At 33.9% G+C, this 27602-nt stretch overlaps 1 protein-coding gene across 24 annotated transcripts in view; it reads right to left on the bottom strand.

Moving 5' to 3' along the window:
- PPFIA2 (PTPRF interacting protein alpha 2) overlaps positions 1-27602 on the bottom strand; it is a 450745-nt gene that overhangs the window by 79651 nt on the left and 343492 nt on the right. For 13 of the 24 annotated variants that reach the window (XM_070507223.1, XM_070507235.1, XM_070507226.1 and 10 more), the window contains 9 exons: positions 26499-26633; positions 20991-21074; positions 20588-20719; positions 19416-19478; positions 15467-15558; positions 10854-10989; positions 8880-9100; positions 4056-4293; positions 640-669 (listed from right to left, as the gene is read on the bottom strand). In XM_070507223.1, coding sequence (XP_070363324.1) covers positions 640-669; positions 4056-4293; positions 8880-9100; positions 10854-10989; positions 15467-15558; positions 19416-19478; positions 20588-20719; positions 20991-21074; positions 26499-26633 — 1131 coding nt within the window. Of the gene's footprint in view, positions 1-639; positions 670-4055; positions 4294-8879; positions 9101-10853; positions 10990-15466; positions 15559-19415; positions 19479-20587; positions 20720-20990; positions 21075-21501; positions 21589-26498; positions 26634-27602 lie in introns of all 24 variants that reach the window. The other 11 variants (XM_070507232.1, XM_070507216.1, XM_070507215.1 and 8 more) reach the window with 1 other exon arrangement.

The following is a 27602-nucleotide window of genomic DNA, read 5'->3' as shown; positions in this document are numbered from 1 at the left end:
ATATTCCTCTGCCTTCACCATACCAGGCCAGGGATTAGACAACTAGAGATAACCCCTATAACCCTAGAGGCCACTGAAATTATTCAAACTAGCCAGTCCTAAACCTGCTTACCCTGCCTTGCCTTGCCTCTCCCATAAGAACCACAGTGAGGGCTCCTGCCCACGTTCTCCCCTCATTCTGTCTGCCTCCTGACCCACCCTGGTGCTTCTGCTTGCCCTACACAGCATGGTATGCCCGTTCTCTTGGGAAACGTGAGTAACAAGCTATCTTTACTGGCAGTCGTCTCCTGATCTGTTGGTCTCACATGCCTGAATAGTAGAAAAACCTACTTTTTAAAACAAGCAGCATTGCTCTAGTATGGACAATAAACTATCTAATTTTATCAACAGTAGTCTAAATATTCTGTGGAAAACAAGGATATTTAGTCCTCATAATATAATCATTACCCTAGAAAGCATAAACAATTTTATTTTGATGCATTTACTCTTATGATCATATTTAAACAATTCAATAACACTTAAATACTTTTAATATTTATTTTTTTCTGTTAATAAAATGCTTCAACTAGAGGGAATATAATTTTACAGCTTTCATAGAAAACAATATTCAACTAGTAATCATGTAGATGTTTACAATACCTTTCTCCGATGTTTCCTTAGATCACTTGGCTGTGATTGGCAATAACAAAAACAACAGAAAATAGGTCTAATTAATGATTACCATTTGATAATGTTACAAGTTTAAATAATATCTATAACTTGGCTATACTTTTTTTTCATTCCAGTCTTCTGTAAATAAATGTCTTTAACCACTATAAAAGCACTCCTCCTGAGAGTTAGAGAGGGGACTTCCTAGACGGTATGGATGGGGCATGCCTTCATGATGGGGTTGTGTGTATGTGCATGAGATATGAGCCATGGACCGTAGGGAATATAAAGCGCATTTGGAGTGAGCAGGCCAGAAATAAATACTGGACTATATCCTCCTAAGAAAATATAGATGGGAATGAAGAAATTGTGTATAAATGAAGATCCAATGGATCTTATATGGAGTTTATAACAGTCCTTTTTGCCCAGTCTAATGGATCTTATATGGAGTTTATAACAGTCCTTTTTGCCCAGTCTATGCAGAGCCTTGGGCCTCCTTTGGGCAAGTACGCTGTTCCTGAGGGATCTCAAACTTCCTGGCATCCTAACAACCCCCCAGTTCTCAAATACCAAAAGCTCTGGCCTCGGTATTACGTGTTTCTGTGACTAGTGTTTTCTTGTCAGTGCTTTTCTACAGAATTTAAAAAAAATAGTTAATTCTTTACAATTCCAGACGAACCTTATTCACTTAGTATCTTTGCTAATTTTCCTTATATAAGTAAAACAATTTTTCTTAAACTATTCTACTTTACATTTTTGTTGCTATTGGAAAATGGGTTGATTAACTCCATTCAATATTCCAATTAGATATTGCCATCATGTTATTCATGCTTATGGATTTGTAATGAGGTAAAATAAATACAAGTACTCTTTATTATCAGAACAAATAACAATGTTGGCAAAACATATGAACATATACAATACAAATGAATACAATATTTTTTCAATCTCAGCTTTTCTGCTCCTAAAATTTCTAATTATTCTCTGAATATTAAAACATAAATTATATTCGGCAAAATTATTTTTCCTCCAATATCTTCTACAGGTACAAGAATTTGATGATAAAGTTTTATTCGGTGATAAGAACTTCCTGGATTTCATTTCTTGTTTTTATGAGTCAGATATTAAACATTCTAAATACTTTTTCACCCTCAGGAAAATTCCTAAATATTTTTTAAGTACTCTAATTATAGTGTAATAAAATTCATTTACCACTGATTTATTCATGACTAACTGTTCAAGAAAATGCATGAAAGCAGTGGTATCCTTTTCACATGTGCACAAACATCACTTCTAAATGATTATATACATGTTATTTTATTATTACAAAAATAATAACACTGTCAACAAATAATAACTCTGTCAAGGATTGTGATGCCAATGTTTATGAAAATACTTAAAAGGGAAAAATACTCTGTTGTAAAATGTAAGGAAATAACAGCAGTACAGAAATAACCAAAGTTTGTTTGCCCTGAATGCTGACTAAATTATGCTCTGTGGGCCAAGATTCATACTGTAGCCTTTGATAATAAGTAGGTCATCAATATACGCAGCATACATTATTTATGCAGAAACTAAGCCAGAGATAATATTTTTAGTTAATAAAATCAGATGTGTGTTCCTAGATTTCTAAAACAAGATCATAATGTAGCTCAGTATACTGGGCTAGCGTATCTGAGCACGTTGGCTAAAAGCTGTCCTGTGCCTGGGTGGGGTCAGTTCTGATGAGCTGGCCTTTGTTTTGACTGGCCATCATCTGTGCTGTCTATTTCAAAAATATCTTTAACATCAAGTCTAGAATGAGCACAGAATAGAGGACTCAATGGCTTAAGGAGGTAAACCTTTCTTTTATATTTTTAATTTCACCATTTCTCTTTTATGCAGACTTTATTGCATAGAAGTCTTATAATTGTAAAGAGTTTGAATATGAGAAATGTTGCTTCGCCATGTAAAAAGTCTCCTGTTTCAAGTCTCAACTGCAAAATTAAAGAAAAAGATACCTAAATCTATATACATAACAAGTTTTGTGAAGATAAAAATAAAATTACTTATAAGGTAGTTTTCCCCAGAGGTAAGAGTATGCACATATATGTGCATGTATATAATTAATTCTAATATACATAATTGTTATAAGTTATTAGCCACAATACACATTTTTGCAACATATTTATTTAAAGATGACACAGAAATAAATTAAACTTTGTTGTTCAGATGTCACACACACACACACACACACACACACGCACAGATACAGACATTGTAACACTTTTTATGGTAGCTTCACAATCTTCTGACCAGAAACTCTCTCTATATTTCATGTTCTTCTGTAGTATCATTAATATCTCCTCCTTTTCTTGTATATGTACTAGACTTGACAGTATATAAACTATTATGTGGCCTATTTGAATTTTAATTAATCTCTGTTCCCAAACTTTTATTTTTAATTGGAACTTTATTGTTTTAATAATATAGTTTTAATATTCACTACAAAAACATAGAATTTTACAGTACAGAATATTTAAATCTTCATTATTGTTGTTATTTCAACACATTTCCAGGTAATCACAAGAAAAAAAGACAGAATAGGACATGCTTTTGAGTTAGCAAATTTGAAGAAAAACCCAGCTCCACTTACTAGCTGTGTTGAGCACGGGCCACTTACTCCTACTCTCAAAGGCTCAGTTACCTCTACTCTATTACGATAATGCCCTTTGACTTCCAAATGTCATAATGAGAATTAAATGACTAAACACCATGGCATTCAGCATTCATTTCAACCATATTTTCCAGAGGTTTTCCTGTATTATTTTTAGCAGAATACTTTGATTTTCTCTGACTTATGTTCAAGGTACTTCCTACTTTAGGTTTCCAACTTTTAATGTTAAATATGAAGATAAATAAATAAAGAATAAAGAAGGGTGAGAATATTGACATGGAAATCTAAAAATTGGGAAATTGCTGCTGTTGTTTTTAATGGCTCTTCTTATTAAAATTATATTATATTATAAAATTAGAGCATTCTATGTTGGTGTATTGAAACAATTAAATAATTTTTGTAATTTGGTGTGTCAAAAAAACCCACCTAGCCCTAATTTAGTCCACCAAGATATCATCAGTGTACTTAATAGTTTGAGTTATTCAGATTTCCGATGTGATATTTAAATTCCTGCTCTTCCATTGACTTATTATGGGACCGTGGGAAAGTTACACTTATGTAGACTACATTTCCTCATCTCATAGTAGAATTAATAATTACACCTATCACTTAGAGATGTTGTAAAAAAACAAGAAAAAGAAACAATAAAACACACAGGAAGTCCTTAGACTAGAATAAACACCAAATAAGTTTCAGTTATTGCATCATTACTCCTAAAGGAGTTGAGGGTTCTCTGGACACATCATCATACCAGTGTCATGACTCCCATCCGATCCATTTCCCTGGCAGGACTTCGCGGGGTGAGCTTTGGCGTTGAGTGTCCACTTGGGGGAGATGAACTGGCCAGTGAAGAAGCCGTAACTGAGGCAGTGATGGAGGTACCTGGGTGGACCCTCGCCAAATTCAGGCCTTCCAGGCTCACACTAGCCACTCTATTCTCAATTTCTTCAGCACGTAACTCTGTAGATTCTTTTTCTTCCTGAATTAGCCTGAAAGGTACAGTTTAATTTTGACCCATTATATGCTGCTCTAATGGTAACTGGAATCAATAAAAAACTACTTTGTGAACATTTTATATCAAATCTAATATTTTCATCTTTTTTTTCTAGGCAATATAATTTTCAATAAATTCCCGGACTTTCTTGCTGAAATTTAGAATATCCGTTTTTTGAAATGATATATAATTCCTCTTTACTTTTAGTTTGACCTTTGACCTTTTTTCTATATTATGCCACTCTTGAAACTCTATGAAACTCTTGAAAACTTGCCTGCCTAATTAATTTTGCCATTAATTCTAATCTTACATTTGAACTCAGGTGTCAATGAGTGAGAAATTTAGAAACTCAGATTCCAACAATGTTATTGAATCTTACTTCCTTTCCAATGAAAAAGTTATAATAGATAGACTCTTCAATAAATTATCATTTATAATTATCATTTGGCTAAATAAAACCCTGAGTCTTTTTTTACATTAATATCTACTCAGCCAAGGTGCTTTTAAACAAGCACAAGGCAATTTAATAATGTGGAGATAGCTAGCTAACTAGAAAGATAGATAGATAACGAAAAAAATTTTTAAAAAATTGTTGTTATAAATGCTTTTGAGAAGACAAAACACTAGACATTACTCTTTTTCTTTAAATAAAGAGAAGCTTCAAGAATATGTAAAGTTAGTTATTACAAAGACGCAAAGAATAAAGAACTTTCGCCTGGTTGTGTGAAGCTTCTATTTAAGTTGAATCTACACACATTTTCCATATTGTTATAATAAAACTGTGTACTAACACAGTTTGTTTGAAAAAAGGGGTCAGAAACCTCTTCTGGGATATTTCCCTCTTAACTCCAAATGGCTTACTGTGATCTCCTATGATGTATAAGCCTTAAGTTCAAAGTTATGATCACTGCTGTTTTCTTTTTATGTATTCACTTTGGAAGACTTTGGCGGTTTCTTACAAAACTTAACAGTCTTATCATATGATACAGTAATCGTGCTCCTTGTTATTTATCCAAAGGAGTTGAAAACTTATGTCCATGCAAAAATCTGCACACAGATGTTTATACCAGCTTTACCCATAATTACAAAAACTTGGAAGTAACCAAGAGGCCCTTCAGTAGGCGAATGGATAAATAAACTGTGATATATCTGGACAATGGAATATTATTCAGTACTAAAAAGAAGTGAGCTATCAAGCCACGAAAAGACGTGGAGGAACATTAAATGCATATGACTAAATGAAAGAAGCCAATATGAAAAGATTCCGACTATATGACACACCGGAAAAGGCAAAACTGTAAAGACAGTAACCAGGTCAGTGGATGCCAGGTGTTGGGAGGGGAAGAGCAATGAATAGGCAGAAAACAGTGTATTTTTAGGACAGTAAAAAATATTCTGCATGATACCATAATGATGGGTACATGTCATTATACAATTTTCCAAGCCCACATAATATGTATAACACCAAGAGTAAACCTTAATGTAAACTATGGACTTTGGGTGATTATGATGCGTCAGTATAGGTTCATCAATTGTAACAAATGTACCACTGTGGTGGAAGACGTTGCTAAAGGGAGAAGCTATGCATGTGTGCAGCCAGGGTATACAGAAACTCTCTGTAACTTCCCCTCAATTTTGCTGTGAACTGCTCTAAACTGCTATAAAGAAAAAGTCAATAAAAATAATGAGGCACATTTACTCTTAATTATAATTTTTCACATACACAAAGAATACGAATTCTGTTACTTTGAAGTTTATTTTCATGGGTGCATTTTATTTTTTTATCAATTAAAAAAATTTTTCTAAAGGTTTTATTTCTTTCTTTCTTATTTTTCCTTCTTCTCCCCAAATCCCCCCAATATATAGTTGTATATTTTAGCTGTAGGTACTTCTAATTGTTGCATGCAGCATGCCGCCACAGCATGGCCTGATGAGCAGTGCCAGGTCTGCGCCCAGGATCCGAACCTGTGAAACCCTGGGCCCCTGAAGCAGAGTGCACAAACTTAACCACTCGGCCAGAGGGCCGGCCCCCATGTGTGCGTATTAACTTTACCCAAAAACCAGAATCCCAAAGGAAGCCTTAATCAAATAATATAGTACAACATCATTAATGCTTTCAACACATTCCAATGAAAAAACAGCATCTTCCCTCCAAAAAAAAAAAAAAAAAGGAATTTTGTACTATTAAAATGCTTGGTGGAAAATTATTCTTTCAGAAAAATCTTCCGGTGAGAGGCAATACGGTTCTGCTGTACAAGGAAATTTTAATTATAACCTCCAGGTATTCCATTAATTGTAAAGGAGAGTCTAACCTAAAGGGACAAGTTGAGTAGGAGGTAGGTGGAGGTTTAATCAAAAAGGAGAACCAGTGCTACCTAGATGTTCAGTTTATTTGGAAAAATACACCACAATCCATTGATCTTTCAAATCCTGATGTTAATATGGAAAGCAAAGAAAATAGCGATGAAATAGATTCCCTTCAGAAGGTCCCAGTGTGTTGGGGAGGGATTCCTATCGGAATCAAACAGAAGGAAGAAAGAATAAAGAAGACTACAGAAGTAAAGCAGGCTAAATAGCAGCAACTGTAGACGAACAGTAATGAACGTTGCAGTGGCAAATGAGTTTGAAGTCACTTTATCTCTCCCTTTAAGAGAGTCAGTGAACTGTAAAGAAGCCAGAAAAAGCTATTTTTAAATGGTTAAGTTAGTTCATGAAAGAAGAAAAATCTTAACTAGAGATAAACTCTGGTTGGTGTTAGCAGCTCACCACGGTTTTTATCAAGTTGACTATTTCTTTTGAATGTTGCTATGTATTTTAATTTTATATATTTCTTACAAATCAGCAACTATATTAACCTACATTATTGAGGACAATGAGGAAATATATTGAAGGACAGTAGTTTGAACAGGTTATGTGGGTATCAACTTAATTCATCTACAGCAAGATTGTTACTGGTAATTTCTACTCTAATGTAACAAACTGAAGAGTCCCTGGAGAGACATAGGTTGTTATTGAGGGTATGTGTATATACTTTTGGTGAAAGCAAATATCACAAGGATATATACTTGATTTCAAATCTGTTCAGTGAGTTCAGCCATTAGCTGCACAACATTGGAAAATGTTATTCAGTTTGAATTCATGTTCTCTCTATTTTTTTCTATTTATGGTAATGAAATATTTATGAAGCACTTTCTAGTTATCAAGCAAAGTGCTAAGACCTAGAAATAAAACAGTGAGCAGATATATTTTTTGCTTTTATATAACTTATAGTCTAGGAAAGGTAAAGAACTTAAGGACAGTACAGTGAACTGAAGAACAGAAGTGAGGGTGGAGCTGCTCATGATGAGTTGAGAGTAAAGTTGGTGACGTGTTCAGGTAGAATGCTGTGTTGAGGAGAACGTTCCAGAAGTAAGGAATAGCAATAAAGGAGAGAGCAAGGGGACATTCAAAGAACTGAAAGTCATGTATTAAAGGATATGGGGTTGGACAGGTGAATGCCAAGAGGATGCTGAGGCAGGTGGGGCATTGCAGACCATATGAAGGATTTTGATCTTTATCTTAAGAGCAATCGAAGGGTTTAAAAATGGGAAATTACATACGCACATTTGGGATTTAAAAAGTCTGTTCTGGCTGCAGTGTTAGTCTGGATTAGATCAGGAACCCAAACAATATAAAGAAACCAGATAGAAACTACTGTCGTTTTCCAGATGAGAAACTATTACAATGTGCGATAGGGGGATGACGGTAGAGAGCTAGGTAGATCTGAATCATATTAGGAGGCCAACAGATTTAGCTACACCCAGAAAGAGCAAATAAAAGCATTGTTCAAAATAGTAAAAGACTGTTCATTAATTGAAAAAACAAGTTAAGTTTAGTTTCCTGATGTTCAAAAGAAAACAAATCCACCTGACACAGTTGGGTCCTTCGCTGGGGTCTGAAATGTTAACTTGTACAATTTCAACTTTATGATATTATCTACTCTTTGGAAATCATCTATCATCTGCTGTATGGTGGTAGTACATTTTTTCATATCCAGGCTGAAATAACTCAGTAAAAATTAATTTATATACCTCATTCTTTTATATACCGTAACATCATTAGTCTGTATATGTTTCATGTAGGTCCCTTACAAAGGCTGTCCTAATTTTATAGGGGACATATACAAATATCCTAGGAATGTTGTGAAAATGCACATTCTAATTCAAGAGATATGGGGTCAGGTCTGACATTCGGCACTTCTAACAAGCTCCCAGGTGATGCTAATACTTCTGATCTGATGATCGCAATTTTAGTATTAAATTTTTCTAATCCCAGGGCTGGCCTGGTGGTGCAGTGGTTAAGTTTGGCACGCTCCACTTTGGCAGCCCAGGTTCATGGGTTCAGATCATGGGCGCGGATCCACACCACTCATCAAGCCATGCTGTGGTGTCAAACCACATACAAAATAGAGGAAGACTGGCAACAGGTGTTAGCTCAGTAAAAATACCCCCAAAAAACAAGAGAGAAAGAGAGCCCAGGTCATAACTAAAAAAAACAAAAGTCTTCTAATCCCTTGAAACCATCAGTAATAACTGAACTCACCTGATTTCTTTGTTGATGGCATCCAGTTGTTCCTGAAGCATCATGGCTAGAGTCTGGGCATCAGAATGACCACTTGGAGAGAGAAGATCCATTGAGCTAAAAATTGTTTCCCTGTCGTCATCATCAATATCAGACATTTCTGTGTCACTTTCAAAAGGGTGGCTGCTTAGCACTCCAATTTGTTGAGTTCTATTCCACTCATGATCCCCAAGAGATTTCACCTGGATTGTCAAAGAACAATTATAGTATTTATCACATTACTCATTTTCAAAGCACTATTCTGAGAAACAGCAACCAAAAAGCAACATGCTTTTATAGCTTACCTGGCAAAAGCAGAACTGATTATTAACATTTAAATTTATTGGTTCAGTAAAATACTTCCTTGACATCTTATGTAATGGCGTGTATTAATTGTCAGCATAAATATCAACATTTTAATAGGAATAAAGATCATAAACTTCTGCATGATTTCTAGTTTAACCTCAATTCAAGGTAACAATCACTTTAAAGCATTTATGTTTGCAATATTTTCCCCTGTTTCCAAATGTAACAATCTCTATTCACGTGTATTCAAGCATTCCCATTTCTTATACTAATTAGTCTTACTTACAGTTTCTTATTAGAGGCTGAGACTACAAATATTACCACACAACACATTACACAGGAATTCTCTCAACATTCACTTACACAGACTCTAATAAATTATTATTAAAAATATTGAAAAGTAATTTAATTTCATCTCCAGTGCTCTGGTCACTTAAATGCCTCATTGACTTTTTAAGCCCAAGGTATGCTATTTTACACGGCTATGTTTTTTTAACTGATTAAGTCCTCCATGTGAATGAGTCTTGAATAACCAATAGACGAGTATTTTTCAATCTGTGATCGGAACGTACGAGAGGGAGTAAGAGAGAGGTCCTAGAGTTTTCTGCTCTTTAAAAAGTTGGTTTTCATTTTCATGATAATATAAAACGACTTTTGGAGGGACCACATGATATTGCCTTGATGATTTACTTAAGATTTGAGGACCTGAATTAGCATTTGTGTTATTAATTATTTTGCTACCAAGGAGCACTAATTTATTTGTCACATAAAAATAAGAAAAGAACTGAGATGGACTTAATTTATTCTTCATTTGTTTATTTATTCACCCTCTCAAGGGATATTGAATGCCTACTATGAGGGATTAATTTGTACATGACACATAGGTGTCATTTAAAAACAAAAGGATGTCAAGAGCCTGTGTACAAATAAGGACAAATAAGTTATGTAGTATTTCTGACACATACGAGTGGTTGGGGAGAAGAAACTACACTTATGGCACAAAGGAAATATATTAATTCTCCATAAAATGCAGCTATATACTTACTCAACATGCATAGCTTACAAATTTTAAGTTATTGACTGAATGAAAGGCTGACACTGCAGTTTATCACGAACAGTTCTCCACAAACACTTTCAATAATCTATGTACATTTTCCTCAAATTGCTTTTAAAGTAGTAATTATAATTAAAATATTTAATTGCTTTTAATTAACAAGATGAATGCCATTACTTAAGTGCCCAAGCAAATGAAAAATCCATTTGTTTGGCAATATAGCATAATGGACAAAAGCATGGGATTTGAAATCCCACAAATACAGGCCTAAGTTTTGACTCTTATAACATTGTTGGCTGTGTAATGCTGAACACTTAAAATTTCTTAGCTTCAATTTTTTTTATATCTGAAATTAGTATAAAAACAGTACCAAATTCATAGAGTTATGTGGATAAAAACATAGGAAATGCTTAGTTCAACTTCTGGCACACAGTAGGGACTTTATGTTAGTTTTATAGTTTTAAAAATATGACATATGTCACACTTGAAACTAATGAAAATGCTAGAATTATGAATTCTCTTAGTATTAAAATTATATCCAAAATGGAATAGTGTATTTACTCAAAACCATCAAGACTTCAAATAAAAAGTTTAACCTTTGGCTCATCTCTTCGCACACCCATGCGGCCTCTCCTTGGTCTTCTTATCACTTTAGTTGTTCTGTAGTCAGACTGGCTGTCCACTAGGGATCCAACCGAATACCGCAACTCAGCTGAGGTGTCCAGATGAGTTCTGGGAAGAAGGAAGAACATGACATATACCCAATCTCAAAAATTAAGCTTACCAGCAAATCGCTATCCATAACTTAATTGACAACAAAACGTAAACTTTCAAGGAAATGAACCTCAAGGAAGAAAACTGGTGAATTGTCATGACTCTTTTGAGGTCTCTTCAGGGTTGCATGTCAGAAATTCTAGTCTCAGCTCCATTCCTGAAGGTCAAATTGTATTTTCTTTTTTTAGTATATAAAAAGTCCTTCTGTTCTTTACTCATCATTTTCAAATATGGTAATACAATGAGACATGTTAAGATTGATAACCGAGATCCTTTGGCCTAAATTCTAGCAATTCTATTTAGTTTGAGCTGTGTAGTGGATATCCAATATTTGGTATTTATTACCATACTTGTTTTAAGTATTCCTATTAATCTAAGAGAAAAATGGATAAATCTTTGGGGTTCCAGAATTATTTGTTTTTCAACGTTCTATTTTTCAATTTAGGAAATCAACAAAATGCTTAAAATCAGATTAACCTAAGGTTAATAATATCATTTTTTTCATAAAATAGCAATACCACCAGAACAATTTTTCCGCTTTTGATAAGACATTGTTCCAAAAAGATAAAGAAAAATCTTTGATGAGCACATTTGATTCTGAAATCTGCTTAGAGATGAAACAGTTGGAAAATTCCAATTGGAAAATATCATCACACTGGCTTTCAATAAACATGATAATGAAGCACAGTGTAGTCAAAGTGCAGTAAAGGCTTCTCCAGGCACATCATTTAGATACTATGTAGATTTACAGCAAATGCAGTTTATTGCTCCAATAATGATAATAATAACAAGGACGACATGCTGTCCTATAAAATGATCCATCATCAGTAGGAAATACGCTTAAAGCTACATTTTCTCTTGTACTGGGGGCCCCTGCTGATGCTTCCTCCCTTAGTTCTCCTTGTGAACGAAAACAAACATTTCTAAATATTTGGTAAGTTTACAAAAGGATAGGTAAGATCTGTGTTTTTGCAACAGCAGAAGACACTGACCTGATTGATGAAAGTCCTTGTTTTGCCAAATAGGATGTTAAAGCAAATGAACTAAGGAATCATCCACCAAATACATAACAGCTATTGTTGTTATAGCACTGCACTTGAGACTTAAGCAAACTGGCTTTATTGTGGATTAGTCATATGTAAAAACTAACCAACCAGGCCATACTCATAAACAAGAGGCACAACTTTCAGTCTTCATCTATTTGTCAGAGGGTCTAAGTTTCATGAAGACAAAGATCAGATTTTAATCGCCACTGTATACTCAAGGAGGTATGCCTCACATATAGTAGCACTTGATAAATATGTGGCAAGATAATGAATGAATGAAACTGATTATAATACAGTCTGAACTATCTAGCTCAGAACATTCTAGGTACCTTTTATCTGCGGCTGCTTAGGGTAATGTCTCTCTGGGCATCAAAGTGGAGTTTCTAACATTACAATTCATCATCCCAGGAAAGCTGTTTCCTTGTTGCTTTATCTCTTAACTCCAGGTCACGTATAAAAACATGAAACAAAACACAGCTCTGGTCCCATGGATGTCCTGCTGAAAACTCCTGGATGTCTTCACACGGCCCTCTACAATCTGGGCTCCATCTCCTCTGCAGCTTCACTTCTAGTTACTCTTTGCCTTACTCTCTCCATCCAGCTGCACTGACTTTCAACTCTATCAGTGATGCACTTTCTTTCACTTCTGAGTCTTTAAACTTGTTCTTTTTGCTCGAAACAGTCTCTTCACACATTTGTATGGTTAGCACTCTTAAAGTCCCAGCTTAAAAGTCCCATTGTTATGTAATATTCTAGCTCCCAGTATTCTTTCTATTAAAATAGTCCTCACACTAGCATTCCTGTGTTTTCCATCTGGAACATGTATTCGTCACCATCACCATTCTGTCTCCAATCCTGCCATGTCTGGCAGGTAGAAAGTGCTTAATTGATCTTGAAAGAACAAAAGACCTGAGCAAACACCAATGGTAGAAGAGCCCATTGCTTATACTTCATCTAGAGCAGTCACTGCTCATCTCTTTCCTTTTATTCAACTCTGTGAGCTGATTCTCTAGCAGGAGAAATCAGAGGCAATATTTCCGTATATTTCAATTTTTAAATCATTTTTGGTGTACAGTATTTTGAGAGGCACTGGAAGTTTAAGTGACAATACAGTCACAGGTTCCTTTACACAAGGAACCATGTAGTTTCCCCTCCTGACTCTCCTGTAACTCTTGCATATAATCTTGCAAAAGAATTTCCATAGATAAATTGAGCGTGAATTTTCTTAGAGAAAACCTGTTACCCATCCCCCTGCTTCTCGGAATGTCTTCCATTGTCCTTTTCAGTTATCCAGATCCTACCCTTTCTTCAGAGTTGAACCAAATCAGGCCTTCTCCAGCCACTCTGGAACTCATTTTACTTTCTTCTCAGATGAGGTACTAGTGGAGCATATTAGTTGTTACCACTAGCAGTGACATTCATTAACTTTAGCTCTTTCCCACCTCCCCACCTATAAGATCAAAAACTAATAGATGAAGTTCTCATGCACCTTCTGTTTTCTTTATTGTTTCTTTTTTAATTATGTGTGCTGAGAAGCATGGATGTTCAATAAATAATTGATGTTTGATAAATATTCAGTTATTCTGTAACCTATTAAAAATTCCATTGGTTTGTCGATCTTAATAATTCCTATAATACTTTATACTTAAGATGTGATTTACTGTTTTCAAAACCCCCTTTGCTCAGTTGCCGCATTTTATTTGCAAAGCAAACTTGTGCGATACTCATAAAAATATCATTTTTTATATAATTCATGTAAAAATATACATAGAATTTGAACTTATTAAAGAAAAATGGATTTTCTAAAATCAAACAACTAACAATTGTGTGTCTGAGACCTAGGAACATCAGTTTTCTTATTCTTGGTCTAGCGTTGTTTCTACTACAATCTACCGTATGTAGTTTCTACTACAATTTTTCTGTATGTGGTTCCCAAGCTTCCCTGAGGATCCTCCATTGTGGATAAATTTTGCATCCTTAGGCTGCCTGTGATGACTCACTGCAGTGTTGAGCGTTTAGACAACACTTCTATGACTCTGCATTTCTGAGACCAAGGGTCAAAAAGACAACGAAGTGGCCATTTGTCCTGTAAAAATGCATTTATTTTGTTGATTGGATAATGCTCATTCTGCTTGTTTACTTTGTTGATATTTTATCAGCTATTTTTCTCCTCCTTCTTCAGCATCATCATCACCATGTGAAAGTATATCACTGAATTAATCATTTCAGCTCAGATAAATAAATCATAATAAAACACTTAGAAAAATAAAGATAATTTTCCAAAGTAAAGACCTACATATTTCAAAGTTCTTTGGGTGTTTTTATGCCTGCAGAACTGTGTTTATTATACTAAACTGAAGGTAGAAATACTCAAAATACTGAATTTTGCTTTTATTAATACCTATATTGAAGAGAATACAAGCACCTTTAGGATTTCATTTTTTTAACTTTGATTTTTCATTTGAGTATCTGAAAAATGCTTTACTAGATATTAATTCATTCAACAATATCTGTTGAGCGCATACTACATACCGGGTTTATTTTCTTTTTCTAAATTTAGGTCCTGAGTGTAGTAATCAAAGCAGATAAAAATTCCAGCTGTTGTGGAGCTAATATTCTTAGGATAAGCATAAGACCAAGAAAAACTGACTTATAGAATTCTGTGGTGGTCATAAGTTTCAAATAGCTGATATTGTTGTGTTATCTAGTAAATAAATGATCAAATGAGTAAATTCATCTAGGGTTTCTTATCAACTTTAAAGAAAAGGCCTTAAGCACAAAAGAAAATGATACGTGACATTGAGATAGATCAATCTGTCTGTCTGTCGAGTAAACAATCTTCTCATTGCTTCTTTCTTTTAAGATAAGCTATTGAGTAAAAGTAGATGAGTACGGCTAAATTTATTTGAATTTTTTTTTTACCATGTGTAATTTCTCCCTCCCTCTTTATCTTCAATTACTTTAACAAAATAGCCAGATGCTAAGTGACCATAGTCAATGATATTTCTTCAGTAGCGTTAAGCATTGAAAACATTTCTGCATATAGATAAAAGGAACAATGCCCCTTCCTGGAATGAGATGGAATCTCCTTATACACAGTTCCATTTCTTCATTTGAGAATCTTTTATGTATTTCTATCTATATAATTAAACGCAAAATATAAAAGGTAATAATTTAAATTTTTATTGCATATCAGCAGAAAGGATTTCTAAATTAGAGAATTATTTTTGAGTGTAAAAACTGTAAATCGGTGGTAGGGAATCAAAATAGGGCAATAACTGCTGAGCAATAGGAGGTATTTATTTATTTTATTTGAGGAGATGTGAAACCATAAGGAAGTACATATTGATTTTTAGTGAAATATAGATAAGCTTTTAAGTTAATGTTACCTTGATATTGTTGGTTCAATTAAAGAGCCAGTTCTCATTTTCAGTTGGTCAAGTTCAGATCTCAGCTTTTCAATTTCTTCTGCTAACCTTTCCTAAAAATCAAAGAAGTGTTATTCAGATGATATGCATATGCCAATAATACCAACACTCAATTATGATAAACCAAGCTATGAAGCTTAATGGCTTTTTAAAAATAGAAAACTGATGGATATATTTTTATGAAAGATTAGAAAATGTGAACAGCAGAAATCAATAAAAATTTATCTATATGCCCTGACATTCACTAATTCTAAATTTTTGCAAACATATAGGAATATTAAGGTCATGGCCAGCTATGTATACATTACTTTAAAATGCAAAGTAGAAACCATAGCTAATTTAAAAATAAAGAAAAGTTCTTATTTATGCGGTAAGTGAAGGATTTCCACTATTTTGTGAGGGTTGAAGGACATACAAGTGAAGGAGAAAGAAGACTGGATTAAAAGGATGACAAGAAAAAATATTACCGACACAAAGTAAACAACCTAATATGAGTTAAAATTATTAGCTTGATAGCGGTACAAGTATTTGTGTATCTGATGATTTTTTTTTTCAGATTGGTATTATCAGTTTGATCTGTAAATCTATCAAGATAGGAGTTGTCTTAGAGGCCTTAATTAAGTGCTCACGTAAGCACTTAATTTTATTTTCATGATTATAACTTTCATATTGTTATAAATGTCTACAGTGTCCTTCTAGATTTTCTATTGCTATTTTCCCCCTCCTAGTGGCCAATGCTTCACATTTTACTTGACTTACTTCGCTCACCATGTGTTTTTGTCAGTGTGGCCTTTGGATTTTTCTCTTATTTGCCCTTTTTATTCTTACTACTACCATCCTACTCTACATGCTTTTTACCTTTCTCCTGAATAATTTTACCAGCTTCCTCAGAGGTGGTGCTTCCTTCCATCTCTTCTACACACATGCTTCTGCTACAAGTATCATTTTTTAAATGTATGTATGATCAAATGAATTCTTTGCTTAAAAATATTCACCAATTTCTTATAGTATTTATTAATTAATTTGTTATTTCCACAAATATCCACTGAGCACCTCTGGTGTGCTAGGCCCTAAGATAGAGTTCTCTGCACTCATATAATTTACAATCTAGTAGAAAAGACAATAAATAAACAGGGTCCATAGAATGTTGGTAGGAAGGAGAAAATAGGACACTCATGGAAGGGCTCTCCAATAAAGCGATATTTGAGCAAAGACCTAAAGAGAAGGAGGGAGTTAAACAGATGGGAATGTCTTAGGAAAAGGTATGGCAGATAGGAGAAAGAGCAGGTGCAAATGCTCCTTAGTGGGAGTCTATTTGGTGCAGCAGAGGGCAAGAAGGTCAGTGTGGCTAGACTGGAGAGGTTAAGAAGGAAGACAGGAAAAAGACTGATAAAAGTATGGTTGCAGGTTTTTGGAAGGGCAGTCTTGAATGGTCTTATAAGCCATTTTAAAAAGTCTTTGGCTTTTACTCTGAGTGAGATAGGAAATGACTGGAGGATTTTTGAGCAGAGAGGTGACATGATCATTCTGATGACTGTGAAACTGACTGTTGAATGGGATTGGGAGGTGGGGAAGAAATAAAATTATTACTGTTCTTTAAAAAAATCAGCAAGAGAATTATGGCTTGGACAACAATGGTGTTGGGAGAGAATGGTTGGATTTTGGTTATATTTTGAAGATAGAACAAATAGAATTTTCTGTTGGACTGGTTGTGGGGTGTGAGATAAAGAAAGGGATCAAGGATAACTCCAAGGTTTTTAACAGGAGTAACTAAGTCAAAGTAAAGAAGGTGTGATTTACTGAGAAGACTACTATCAATGGTGGTTAGGTTAGGTGGTGGTGTTTTGGGGGCAGGGAGGAGATTGACTTGTTAAGTTTGAGATGCCTACACGTGCAAATGGAGATATTGAGTTGGCTCTTGAATACACAAACTCCCTCAGAGGAGAGGATCCAGTAGGTGATCTAAATTGGAAGTGCTCAACTTATAGATGGTATTTAAATCCATAAGATCAGAGGAGACGACCAGGGACTGAACATAGAGAAGAAATCCAAGGACAATCTTAGGAACTTCAAATTTTAGCGATCAAGATGCTGAAGAGTAACACTGAGAGAAGAGATTGAGTACACAGTGGCTTATGCTAACAATGGATTGTTAATTATATATAATTGAGTAGAAATTTGAGGATTTATAAGAGATATGGTTAGACTAGAAAATGTGTTCAGCTGTATGGGATGATATTAAAAAATGATGTATGACCTGTAATTTGCTTCCTCTAGCGATTGACGTGAACCAGGATGCAAAGCACAGAATGATTAGCACTGCTGGTTGCTTAGGCAGATTGTTGAAGCTACAAGGCCGGGGTAGGTGGCAGGGGAGTGGGTTCTGGGGATCTTGCCAGGAGCACACAGAGCTTTGGATGACATAACATTGCACAATGAGATCAAGTCCAAAATTCACAATCTGGTCACAACCTAGTTCTTTAAACATATATGAGTCACAGCAAACTTCTGGTGATTCAGCATATCAATCATTTGTGCTTTCTCTGCACTGTTGCATATGCTCTGGCCTCTGCCCTACTCTTTTCTTTTTGTTAAGATCATATGTGCCTTCAAAAGCCTGATGAAATGTCATCTCCCTCATGTAGACTTTCTGAACTGCTTCAGAAAGAATTAGATGCTATCTTCTAGGTGCCATATTGAACTGCTCTAGAAGATCTATCTTTTGGAAGACTGTGTACAACCTGATTGCAGGACCAAATAGCTATTTTTTAAATTAACACCATAATATGTAGCATTCTATAGGATTAAGTGTACAATTGTTCTTTTTAATCTTTATTCTTTCATCTTTTCCAATGCCTTCCATATGCCATACTCTTGCCAGGTCTTCCTTCCTCCCTCCCTCCCTCTCCTCCTTCCTTCCTTTCTTCTCTCTAACACTCCCTCTCCCTTCTCTCTTTCCATTCCTTCCATCACTTATTCAACACACATTTATAGACCATTTCTTAAGTTAGTAATTTTATATTATTTTATTTGCCTATGCTAAACAAAATGAAATGAGACAAAATTGCTAACAAGTATTTTACAGGCTAATGAAAGAGGAAAAGATGTATTAGCAATTACAATTTTTAACACTTCATAATTTAGTCCTTATCTGCCTGTTCTACCAAACATCCTGCAACAGGAATAACTGATTCCAGCCAAATTGTTATGCCTATTATTATTAAAGATACCAAACTCACTACTCACCCCCTCCCCGACCAAGCATCTGTGATCATGCCATATGCTCTGTATTTGAAAGGACTGCAACACAGTCCTACCTTTTCTTACAATTTTAGTCAAGTCCCACTTCCTTGAAGCCTTCTTTATAGCAGCAATGTATGATGTAGCTCTTACTGTCTATGTCACACCTTTGACATTTGGCATCTGCTACTCTGAGACTCAGTGCTCTGTCAAAGGTGTGTTCTCTCTCCTCAGTTAGATTTTCCAGCTACTTTGGAACTAGGATCATGTTTGCAAATATGTAGCTTAGCATAATTCTTCTGCATAAAAGGTACTTAATACATTTCTGCTAAAATAATATCTCAAAACAAGACACAAATTAGTGTGTACATTTTTATTCCATTTATATAAACCTCAAACAAGTCACAACCAATTTTTTTCTGTTAGAAGTCAAAACAGTGGTTATCCTTTAGGATAAGAGTAGTGATTGTATGGGAACAAGATGGGGGCTTCCAGAGGGTTGATTTGTTTGGTTTGTAAAAATTCATCAAGCTTTCTGTATGTATAATATAAAGTTAAAATTGTTTTAAAAGGATAACATTCTGAAATTATTTATTATCAAGTCTGTTTTACAACAAAACATTCACCCTATGAAATAGAAAAATAGGCGAAATGTAAGTTCCCATAATACCTTGTCATGTAAAGATTCTTCCAGATTCTTTCTAAAAGTTTCTGATTCTTGAATTAAAACATTCTACATAAAAGAAAAAAGAAGAATTAATAAATAAAATAGAAAATAATTAAGTATATAGGTTAATTTTTTATCACTCAAGAATCTTCTCTGATTTCTCCCTTTGTGCATCTATTTCTTGGTTTCCATAGAAAACAAATTTCAACAGAATCTTTAAACGTGACATATTAATATTTTGAGAAATACATAATTTACATAGGAAAAGTTATTTTGTAACACTTGGATAGATAAATGGAATAAACATTATTTTTCAGGCTATTTTTGTTTGCATCTTCTCAGCTTTTTTAAAGTTGGAAATGATTAGGTTGCTCTTCAAACAAGAAAAAGTGAATGACAAGCTAAATATTAACTAGAAGTGTTATAAAGAATTCAGATGAACTCACTTTTATTATCTCAAGAAAGAAGAAATTATCAGACCATATTTTTTAAAAGTTTTATTTCTGGACTTCTATTTCAAACACGGAATTGATAATTTCTAATAATAGCTAAATTATTAGAGAAATAATGAAATTTTAGCTATTTAAAAAACTAACGTTACATGTCATGACATGTGGAAATAAGTGGCTTCAGAGATATTTTAAAAAATTATTGCTGTAAAAGTATGACTGTTGTAAAAGCTTTATACTGTTCTTATAGTACTACAAAGAGTGATTTAAAACAGTACATTCTTTTCAAATTTATAGAGTAAAATTAAACTGAGTGTAGTAATTAGCATACTAATAGATGCAGTAACCTGAAATATTTGAATAATTCAAAGCAAACATCCCTGCACACCCCTAAAACATTTCTTTTTGTCTTATCACTCTTGACTTTGTATCCCATGAGAAGGATAAATGGAACATTTTCATCACAAAAGTGTAGCACATTTTAAAACATTTCTTTCATATGATTATGCTAATGTGCAAGATTTATCCACCATGCAGCATATGTTATTCACTTAAAAGTTGATCTTACACATTTTTACAGAAACTATTCATTCACTTCTAAGAATGTATCAGGATTTTTCTTAAAATTAAAGAAAGTAAAAGGATCATCTGACTGATACAGTGATGACAGCGGGATATAAAACAAACATGATCATTAGAACATTGCTGAACATTTGTGAGATTTACCTTCTCTTCCAGAGCTGCCATTCTTTCTTTTAAGTGGAGCTGCAAGCGTTCATTGGATTCAGTCAGAAGTCTGTCCACAGTATCGGATAATCTTTTGTTGTGCTCCTCATTCATTTTCTCTCTTTGCCTGGCCTTACATTCAAGAAAAATTGAATGAATTTGACATAAAAATCATTTATAAGACCATTTGAGTTTGTTTTTATAAGTTTTTTAGTTTTAAAATTGGATTTAATTTTATGTCTGTCTTGATTAAATTGTTAGAAATTTTTTTCCTTTAAAATGCACAGGACATAGCCATAAGACTGTAAATATAACCCATAATCAAGAAAGATATTCCTTTCCTGTATGTAGAGTGTAACTCCACAAAATGATGACTGGGGGGGGGGGTGCTTCATATACATACTCTTTGAAGTTCTTGATTTTTCTCTTCAAGCTGGCCTTCTAGATGTCTCATACGTTCTTCAATGTTCCCATGTCTTTCTTCAGCCTGTGAAGAAAGATGAAGAATGTACCTGAAATGTAACATTTGGTTAACACTTTTCCTCTTAATAAATTGAAATAAAATGTAAAGCAAGCTACTACCAACCGCAAATGTAATTTTCAAAAAATAAACTTTCTTTAAACAGGCAGCTGAACAGCATTGCTTGAAATGTGTCAGCTACAAAGGCCTGTTACATCCAAGCATCAGCAAAACATTGGAGTTATTTATGAGCAATGAAATCAGCCAAATGTAACATGCAGACTGTGCATGGTTTGAACACAAACCTGCCATTGTCCAATCTTAAGCTCCTGAAGCACTGAACTGCACAGATGGTCGATTATCAATAAATAAAAGTAACATAATTTTTATAAATGAAAAGAAAAACTTAGATGGATTCTAGTTAGCAATAGAAAGTAAAGTCCAGTAGGACTACCTTCCTACGTATGGAGATCATTTCTTGTAGTTTAGCTTCCATAACATATTGATAATCATCAGATGAGGTAGAAGAGGTTGGATCAGACTAACAAGTCAAGGAAAAGGAGAGGGACAAAATTGAAAAATCAGAACTAAAGACACTGACACTGAACAGAACATAGCACAGAATGCTTAAAAGAAAAGCGTGACAGCAAATTCAATACTTCAATAGACAGAATTTTATGTGGAAAGAACTACACTGATATCTGGTGAACATGATGCCATTGATGGTTATAAATGGAAAACAATGATATGCCCAAATAAAAAGCTACCAACCTAAGGTATGAAGGTTAGTGATGGCTGGCAATGAAAGACTACTACAGAGTGAATTAAAGCAACTCTGAAAGAGTCACGTGATAATTGGAATTATGGGAAACCAAATACTAGGATATGTCTCTGACAGATTGTTAAAGTTTTGTAATTTGGTTTGTTTGTTTCTCACAGAATTGAAAAATAATGGAAACAATGTATCTCAATGTTGAGGAGTATGCTAAGACAATGACTCAGGTGAAATAAATTTGGAACAAAAGTTATTACAAACTCAACTTTGTAGAAATCAGAGAAAAAGCTAAGCCACGGGGTTAATTGAGTATTCTTCAACTCAAGCAGGATTGAGTTTCCTCAGCAACGGTGGCAAACTTATAAAGTGACTTCTGAACACACATTATGACTGTAGGCCTAGAACTTCAGCGTCTCTTCACAGATGTAGATTTAATTTGAAATTTTAAAGAAAAATGATTAAAAGTCCTCAAATTATCAAGGTGACAATAATGCTATGAGGACAAGAAAACTTAATTGTGAACTCTACTGGATGACACTAGGGACCACTTCAAAACTGTTTCTGCACTGATTTGTTGCTACGGAAACAAAATAGTGCCCTAAAGTGAACAGGCAGCCCAGTGCCTTTGTGAGCTAATGTTTGCCAGGGCAGGTTAGTTACATGTCTTGGAGGTGATTGTCAAGTTACCACAGACGCAGAGTGTTCAACACATGTGACATTGCTGATAGCTGAATTGTATTAGTATGTTATGCACAGATTACATGTAAAGTTACATCAACATTTTAATCATAATTAGAAGTTAAGTAATTATAACATCAAAAGGATCTAGGTCAATATGACGAAATTTAACTCCAGAGCATATACTATTACATTTTATAAGTTCATTCTAAAACAGTGAAACTTACTTTATGCAAATATAGGACTACATATAAATATGTCATGCAGTACCTGAAAAGAAATAGTAACCTATTCATGTATTAGTTCATATGCATATGTACTATTTTATGCAACAAATTCCAATTTAATCTACAAAATAAACATTTAACATTTCAAATCTGATTTGCTTATGAAAATTATAACTCTACATTTACATTTTGTAAGATTTTCCGTCTCATATTCTTATTTCATAAATGGGGGAAAATAGCGAAGAAATAACAAATAACCAATCTCTCTTCCAAAATTTCCAAGCAGAAGCAACACAAAAAGCTACCATAGTCCCAAAATGCTATAGAATGGTTTTATATGATTTAAAACTTAGAATTCAATGAAAAATACAGTAAATGGGTCAAAATTATATGATCTAAATTCATTAGGGTACCTGTAATCTTTCAAAAGTACATTATAACAGGTAGTTAGTGCTATTAAAATTAATAAAGTGAGTGATTCAAGTGAGTGATTCAAGGTCGTCAAGCTGTGACCATTTCAATTTCTAAAACTGTCTTTTCATAAAGACGCATAAAGTCCAGTAGGTCTTTCAAAGGTTCTTAAAACTTCTGCCTGTTTACATCCTAACTATTTGAAAACACACCGAACATTGTGAAAATTCACTTCAGAGATTGAACAAGACTTCTATCATGTTTAAATTACTATATTGTTGCTGAAACTTTTTATTGGTACTAAAACTGAATGAAATACCTTGTGGAATTCAAGATGAATTATATCTTTGTTGAGAGAATATGCATTTTAATTAAAGAAGTAGACATTATAAATCATAAGATTTGGAGGCCCAAATCTTTATTAGTCAATTATGTATATGTCTTGCCAAAGGCAAATTTTCAGTTTTATCCATACCTATTATTCAAGACTTTTGACTTTCTAAAAGCCTTAAATGAGCTTTACCTACATAGCCACACACACACACACACACACACACACGAAAAGAAAAGATCGTCTTAGCAGCCGAAGAATAAATTCGGACACCATCTCTAAACAAACACTGGGATCGCATTTCAACCACTATTGACTTATGCTCATTTAAGCCTTGTGGAGGCTGCAGTTTAAGCAACTGTCGTAAATACAAGTCACATGAGAACAATCTGCTATTTTTTTGTGCTCCTTGATGGACTTTGTTAGGATTTATCTTGATTTCACTCTTTAATGCGATAGGGAAATTTCAAATGAGCTAAGATTTTAAAAGAAATTACAGGCAGAAATGATGTTGAGAAGAGCATGAATATATTTGGAAATGGAGAAGAAATCAACTTTAAAGGGAGGAGAGTCAAAGAGGCAGAAAAAATAGGTATCAGATAATGAAAGTAGGGAAAAAATATGTATAGGCCAAATAAAATGTCTGAGGTATTGTTATGAATACCATGCAAAATTTAGGAGAGGGGAGCCTAGGATTTAAGCTAAGCAGAAATCTTTTTATTTTAAAACAGTGAAAAATATTAAGAAGTAGAACAAGATTTTGATGATCAAACATAATGAGATATTAAAAATGAATTGAAGTTGAAAAAATAAATAAGTAAAACAAGTTCTAGAGACCATCCCTAAAGGTCTTGAGAAGGGAGGACAAGAAAAATACAAGATCATTGTCGCCATAAAACTTGGGAGAATGAGTGAAAAAGTGATCTTCAAATGTTATAAAAATGTTACAAGCAGAGGGAGTGTGTTGAGGATAAAATCTCAGTACTAGAGAAGCGTGTATAACAAATTAAATATGGCAATAACATAAAAACTGAATATCTGAAATAATGTTGTTGATATAGAGCCAGCCAGAAGAGAAAGAGGTAAAAAGAAGAAGCAGAGTGAATCCTAGCATTTTTAACACTTTTAAAGAGGAATAAAACTCTACTGAAAAATCACCTACTAAATCTACAAAATCTGCTTGAGGAAATCAAAAGGGTCCAGAAGAAGTGCAATTTTAGGAATACATGATTACGTAAGATTAAATGGAAGAAATTATTTTGGGTGCACAAGTAAATATATGTATAAAATAAAGAGCCAAAGAGAATAAAATGAAAGACAAAAAAGATGAGACAACTCTTTCAAGTTATTTTTTATATTCTAAATTAAAGATTCTTAGGACTATTAATTTAAAACCTCATAAGTCAAGTATTATATTTGAAATTATGTTTTGTTTTCAGTCCACTAGAGGTTAAAATGGGACAATTATTTGCTGAATTTTAAATTGTGCTTCTTTGGGAGACTTCCAGACTTTGTGGTATTTCACTCAGGATAATACTGATGATTATTTTACACTAAAATTTTACCCAGCTTGTTTTTATTATTTAGCCACTCACCTACCTCTATCTAAAAGAGTGAAATTCAGTAAGATCATTCTTTATAAAAATTCGTTATGTTCCTCAGATAAAATGCCTAAGTATACATATCTTAATTCATATTATAATAATTTAAAATGTGTTTACAAGAAAAAACAGAGTACTACTACTATATTTGCACATTTTTATATAGTTTAAAGACTATTTCTGAAAGCAAATGATAAACTTATCTTTATCTTAGAAATCACACATTTGTGAAATTGTCAGAGGGGTTTATGGCACGATCTGTAACAATAGAAGGACCCAGATTGTAACACTACCCTAACGAGACTAATGTTTTATTCAGCTAGTTATTCCAATATTCTATAGACAACCAACTATTCCAATACTTTCTAACCTTGCTCTGTTTTGTCAAATGTCTGCCTTTTCACTACCTAACTATCCTATTTTAACCAATAGGCATCACTCTATTGTTCCTCTTTAATTATTTATTTTTTCAGGAAAGCAAGTGTGTGTGCCTACTTTTACATTGCTGCATCAATTGTTTTGGACAATCCCTAATGCCAGAATTTGTAACTTCAGTTTCATGTATCTGTCTCACTCATTTACTGCAGTGGCGTGGAAAACTTAGCACATAGTGACGATTGTGTGAACATCTAAAATGTGTGTACATTTTTTAATTGATATTAAAAGTCAAACATGTTTTTAGTGACAAAAGCTGGACTTTTATTCTGGTGACATGCATATACTCTTTGAAGCAATGCCATTTCCATTTCACTGTGAAAGGTAAGAATAATCATTTCTAACATTATAATCGTTGCAAAATTCTAAAATGTGCAGATAATTGCAGCATCTAATGGCCATAGCATAGAAAATAATTTTGAACATTCTTCACATTATTATTGATTTTAATTGGTTCAGAATAAATTGCAGCTATTAAAACCACTTTCTGACTATTTAATGGCTTTAGATTTTAGACTTCTACAAATCTAACTTCCAACTTGTAACAATTTTTTTCCTACTCTAGTCAGAAAGGAATCAATTCCTCTGATATTTCCTACATTTCTAATATGAAACTACCTATGTTAAGCCTATTAAATTGTTATGCCTCATGTATATACATATCAAATATCATCATTGTGTGTTTACATTTGGTGAGTACACTTATGTGCCAATATTACCATGGAAAATTAATTATACAGACAGAAAAGTTTGTTTGCTTTTGTTCATGTTTAAAATAGGCAAAGGGATCATCCCATTCATGTATTAGTCATTCATATCAGCACAAAAAGATACATGTAATATGAAAAATTCATCTAAATAACAGACCACTATAATAAACATTAAATAAACTCGATTTTCATAAAGGCTAAAGAAACTCTTTATAGATTCTGTGTGGGTTACTAGTCACTTCTACAAGGATATCTAGATTGACCAATTGTTTTATTGCAGTACCTTTGTCAGGGCTGCAATTCTCTGCGCCAGTTCAGCCTCGACTTCAGGTAAGGTCTCAGCTTTTCTCATTGTCTGTTGCAACTTTTGCTCAGCCAGCTCAAGACGCTCTTGCAATTGTCTGTTCTTCTCTTCCATCTGAAATAGGGATGAAAAAAGAGACGCTTAAACAGTCACTGTTAGGATAGCAAACATCAGTCACTAGGGGCTTTGGGCTTCAGCCATTATTCTACACTCAAAATTAGCTACTCCTACTACACTTCCTGTGCAAAGAGATGATTGCCCTCATGCTTTCACATATTACTTATCCATATTCCTTAATAAAATTCAACACATTAAAAAAATACAAAAGCTCTTACCAATGGCAGCAAAAAGAAAAGAAGTTACTACTGAGTCTAAACTTGGACAAATGGAATACAAATCAGTACTAAGACTTCAGATGTACTATGATGGCAAAATATTGAAAATCACAGTATTAGCTGGAGTGGGAGAGTGAAGGGAGGATAATGGTTAAGAGTCCAGGCTCAGGAGATGGAGTCGACAAACTTTTTCTATGAAGGGCCAGATAGTAAATATTTCAGGCTTTGGTCTCTGTTTGGTCTCTATTCAATTCTGCTATTGTAGCACAAAGACAATCATAGACAATGATTAAATGAATGGGTATGGCTATGTTTCAATAAAACTTTATTTATAAAATAGAGCCATAGTTTTGGCACATGGGCCATACTTTGCCCACTCCTGCTCGAGCCAAACAGACTTAGGCTACCATTATCGACTGTGGCAATTACCAGATGTGTGACCTTGGAAGAATGTTCATGTCTCTGAACCTTAGTGTCCCCGGTATAACTGTGCTTACTTCAGAGGTGGTGGTTAGGTTTAAGTGAGGTAATATACGTAAACTGTTTACCACAGTTTCTGGTTCATGCCTAGATCCAAAGTAATCATTAGCTGTTATTTTTATTATTATTAAGACAGATTTCTAAATTACATATTGAAAATCACATCTGTTGAGTTAGCTCCATTCTCAGTTTTAGAGAATGATTTATTGCCAAGAAATACTCTATTTTATTTATTCTACGTTTTGTGACAATGGTGAGAACATACACA

The sequence above is a fragment of the Equus asinus genome, chromosome 4 (assembly GCF_041296235.1).
Source record: "Equus asinus isolate D_3611 breed Donkey chromosome 4, EquAss-T2T_v2, whole genome shotgun sequence".
In the NCBI taxonomy this organism is placed as follows: Eukaryota; Metazoa; Chordata; class Mammalia; order Perissodactyla; family Equidae; genus Equus; species Equus asinus.
This window is presented reverse-complemented; position numbering and strand designations above follow the sequence as displayed.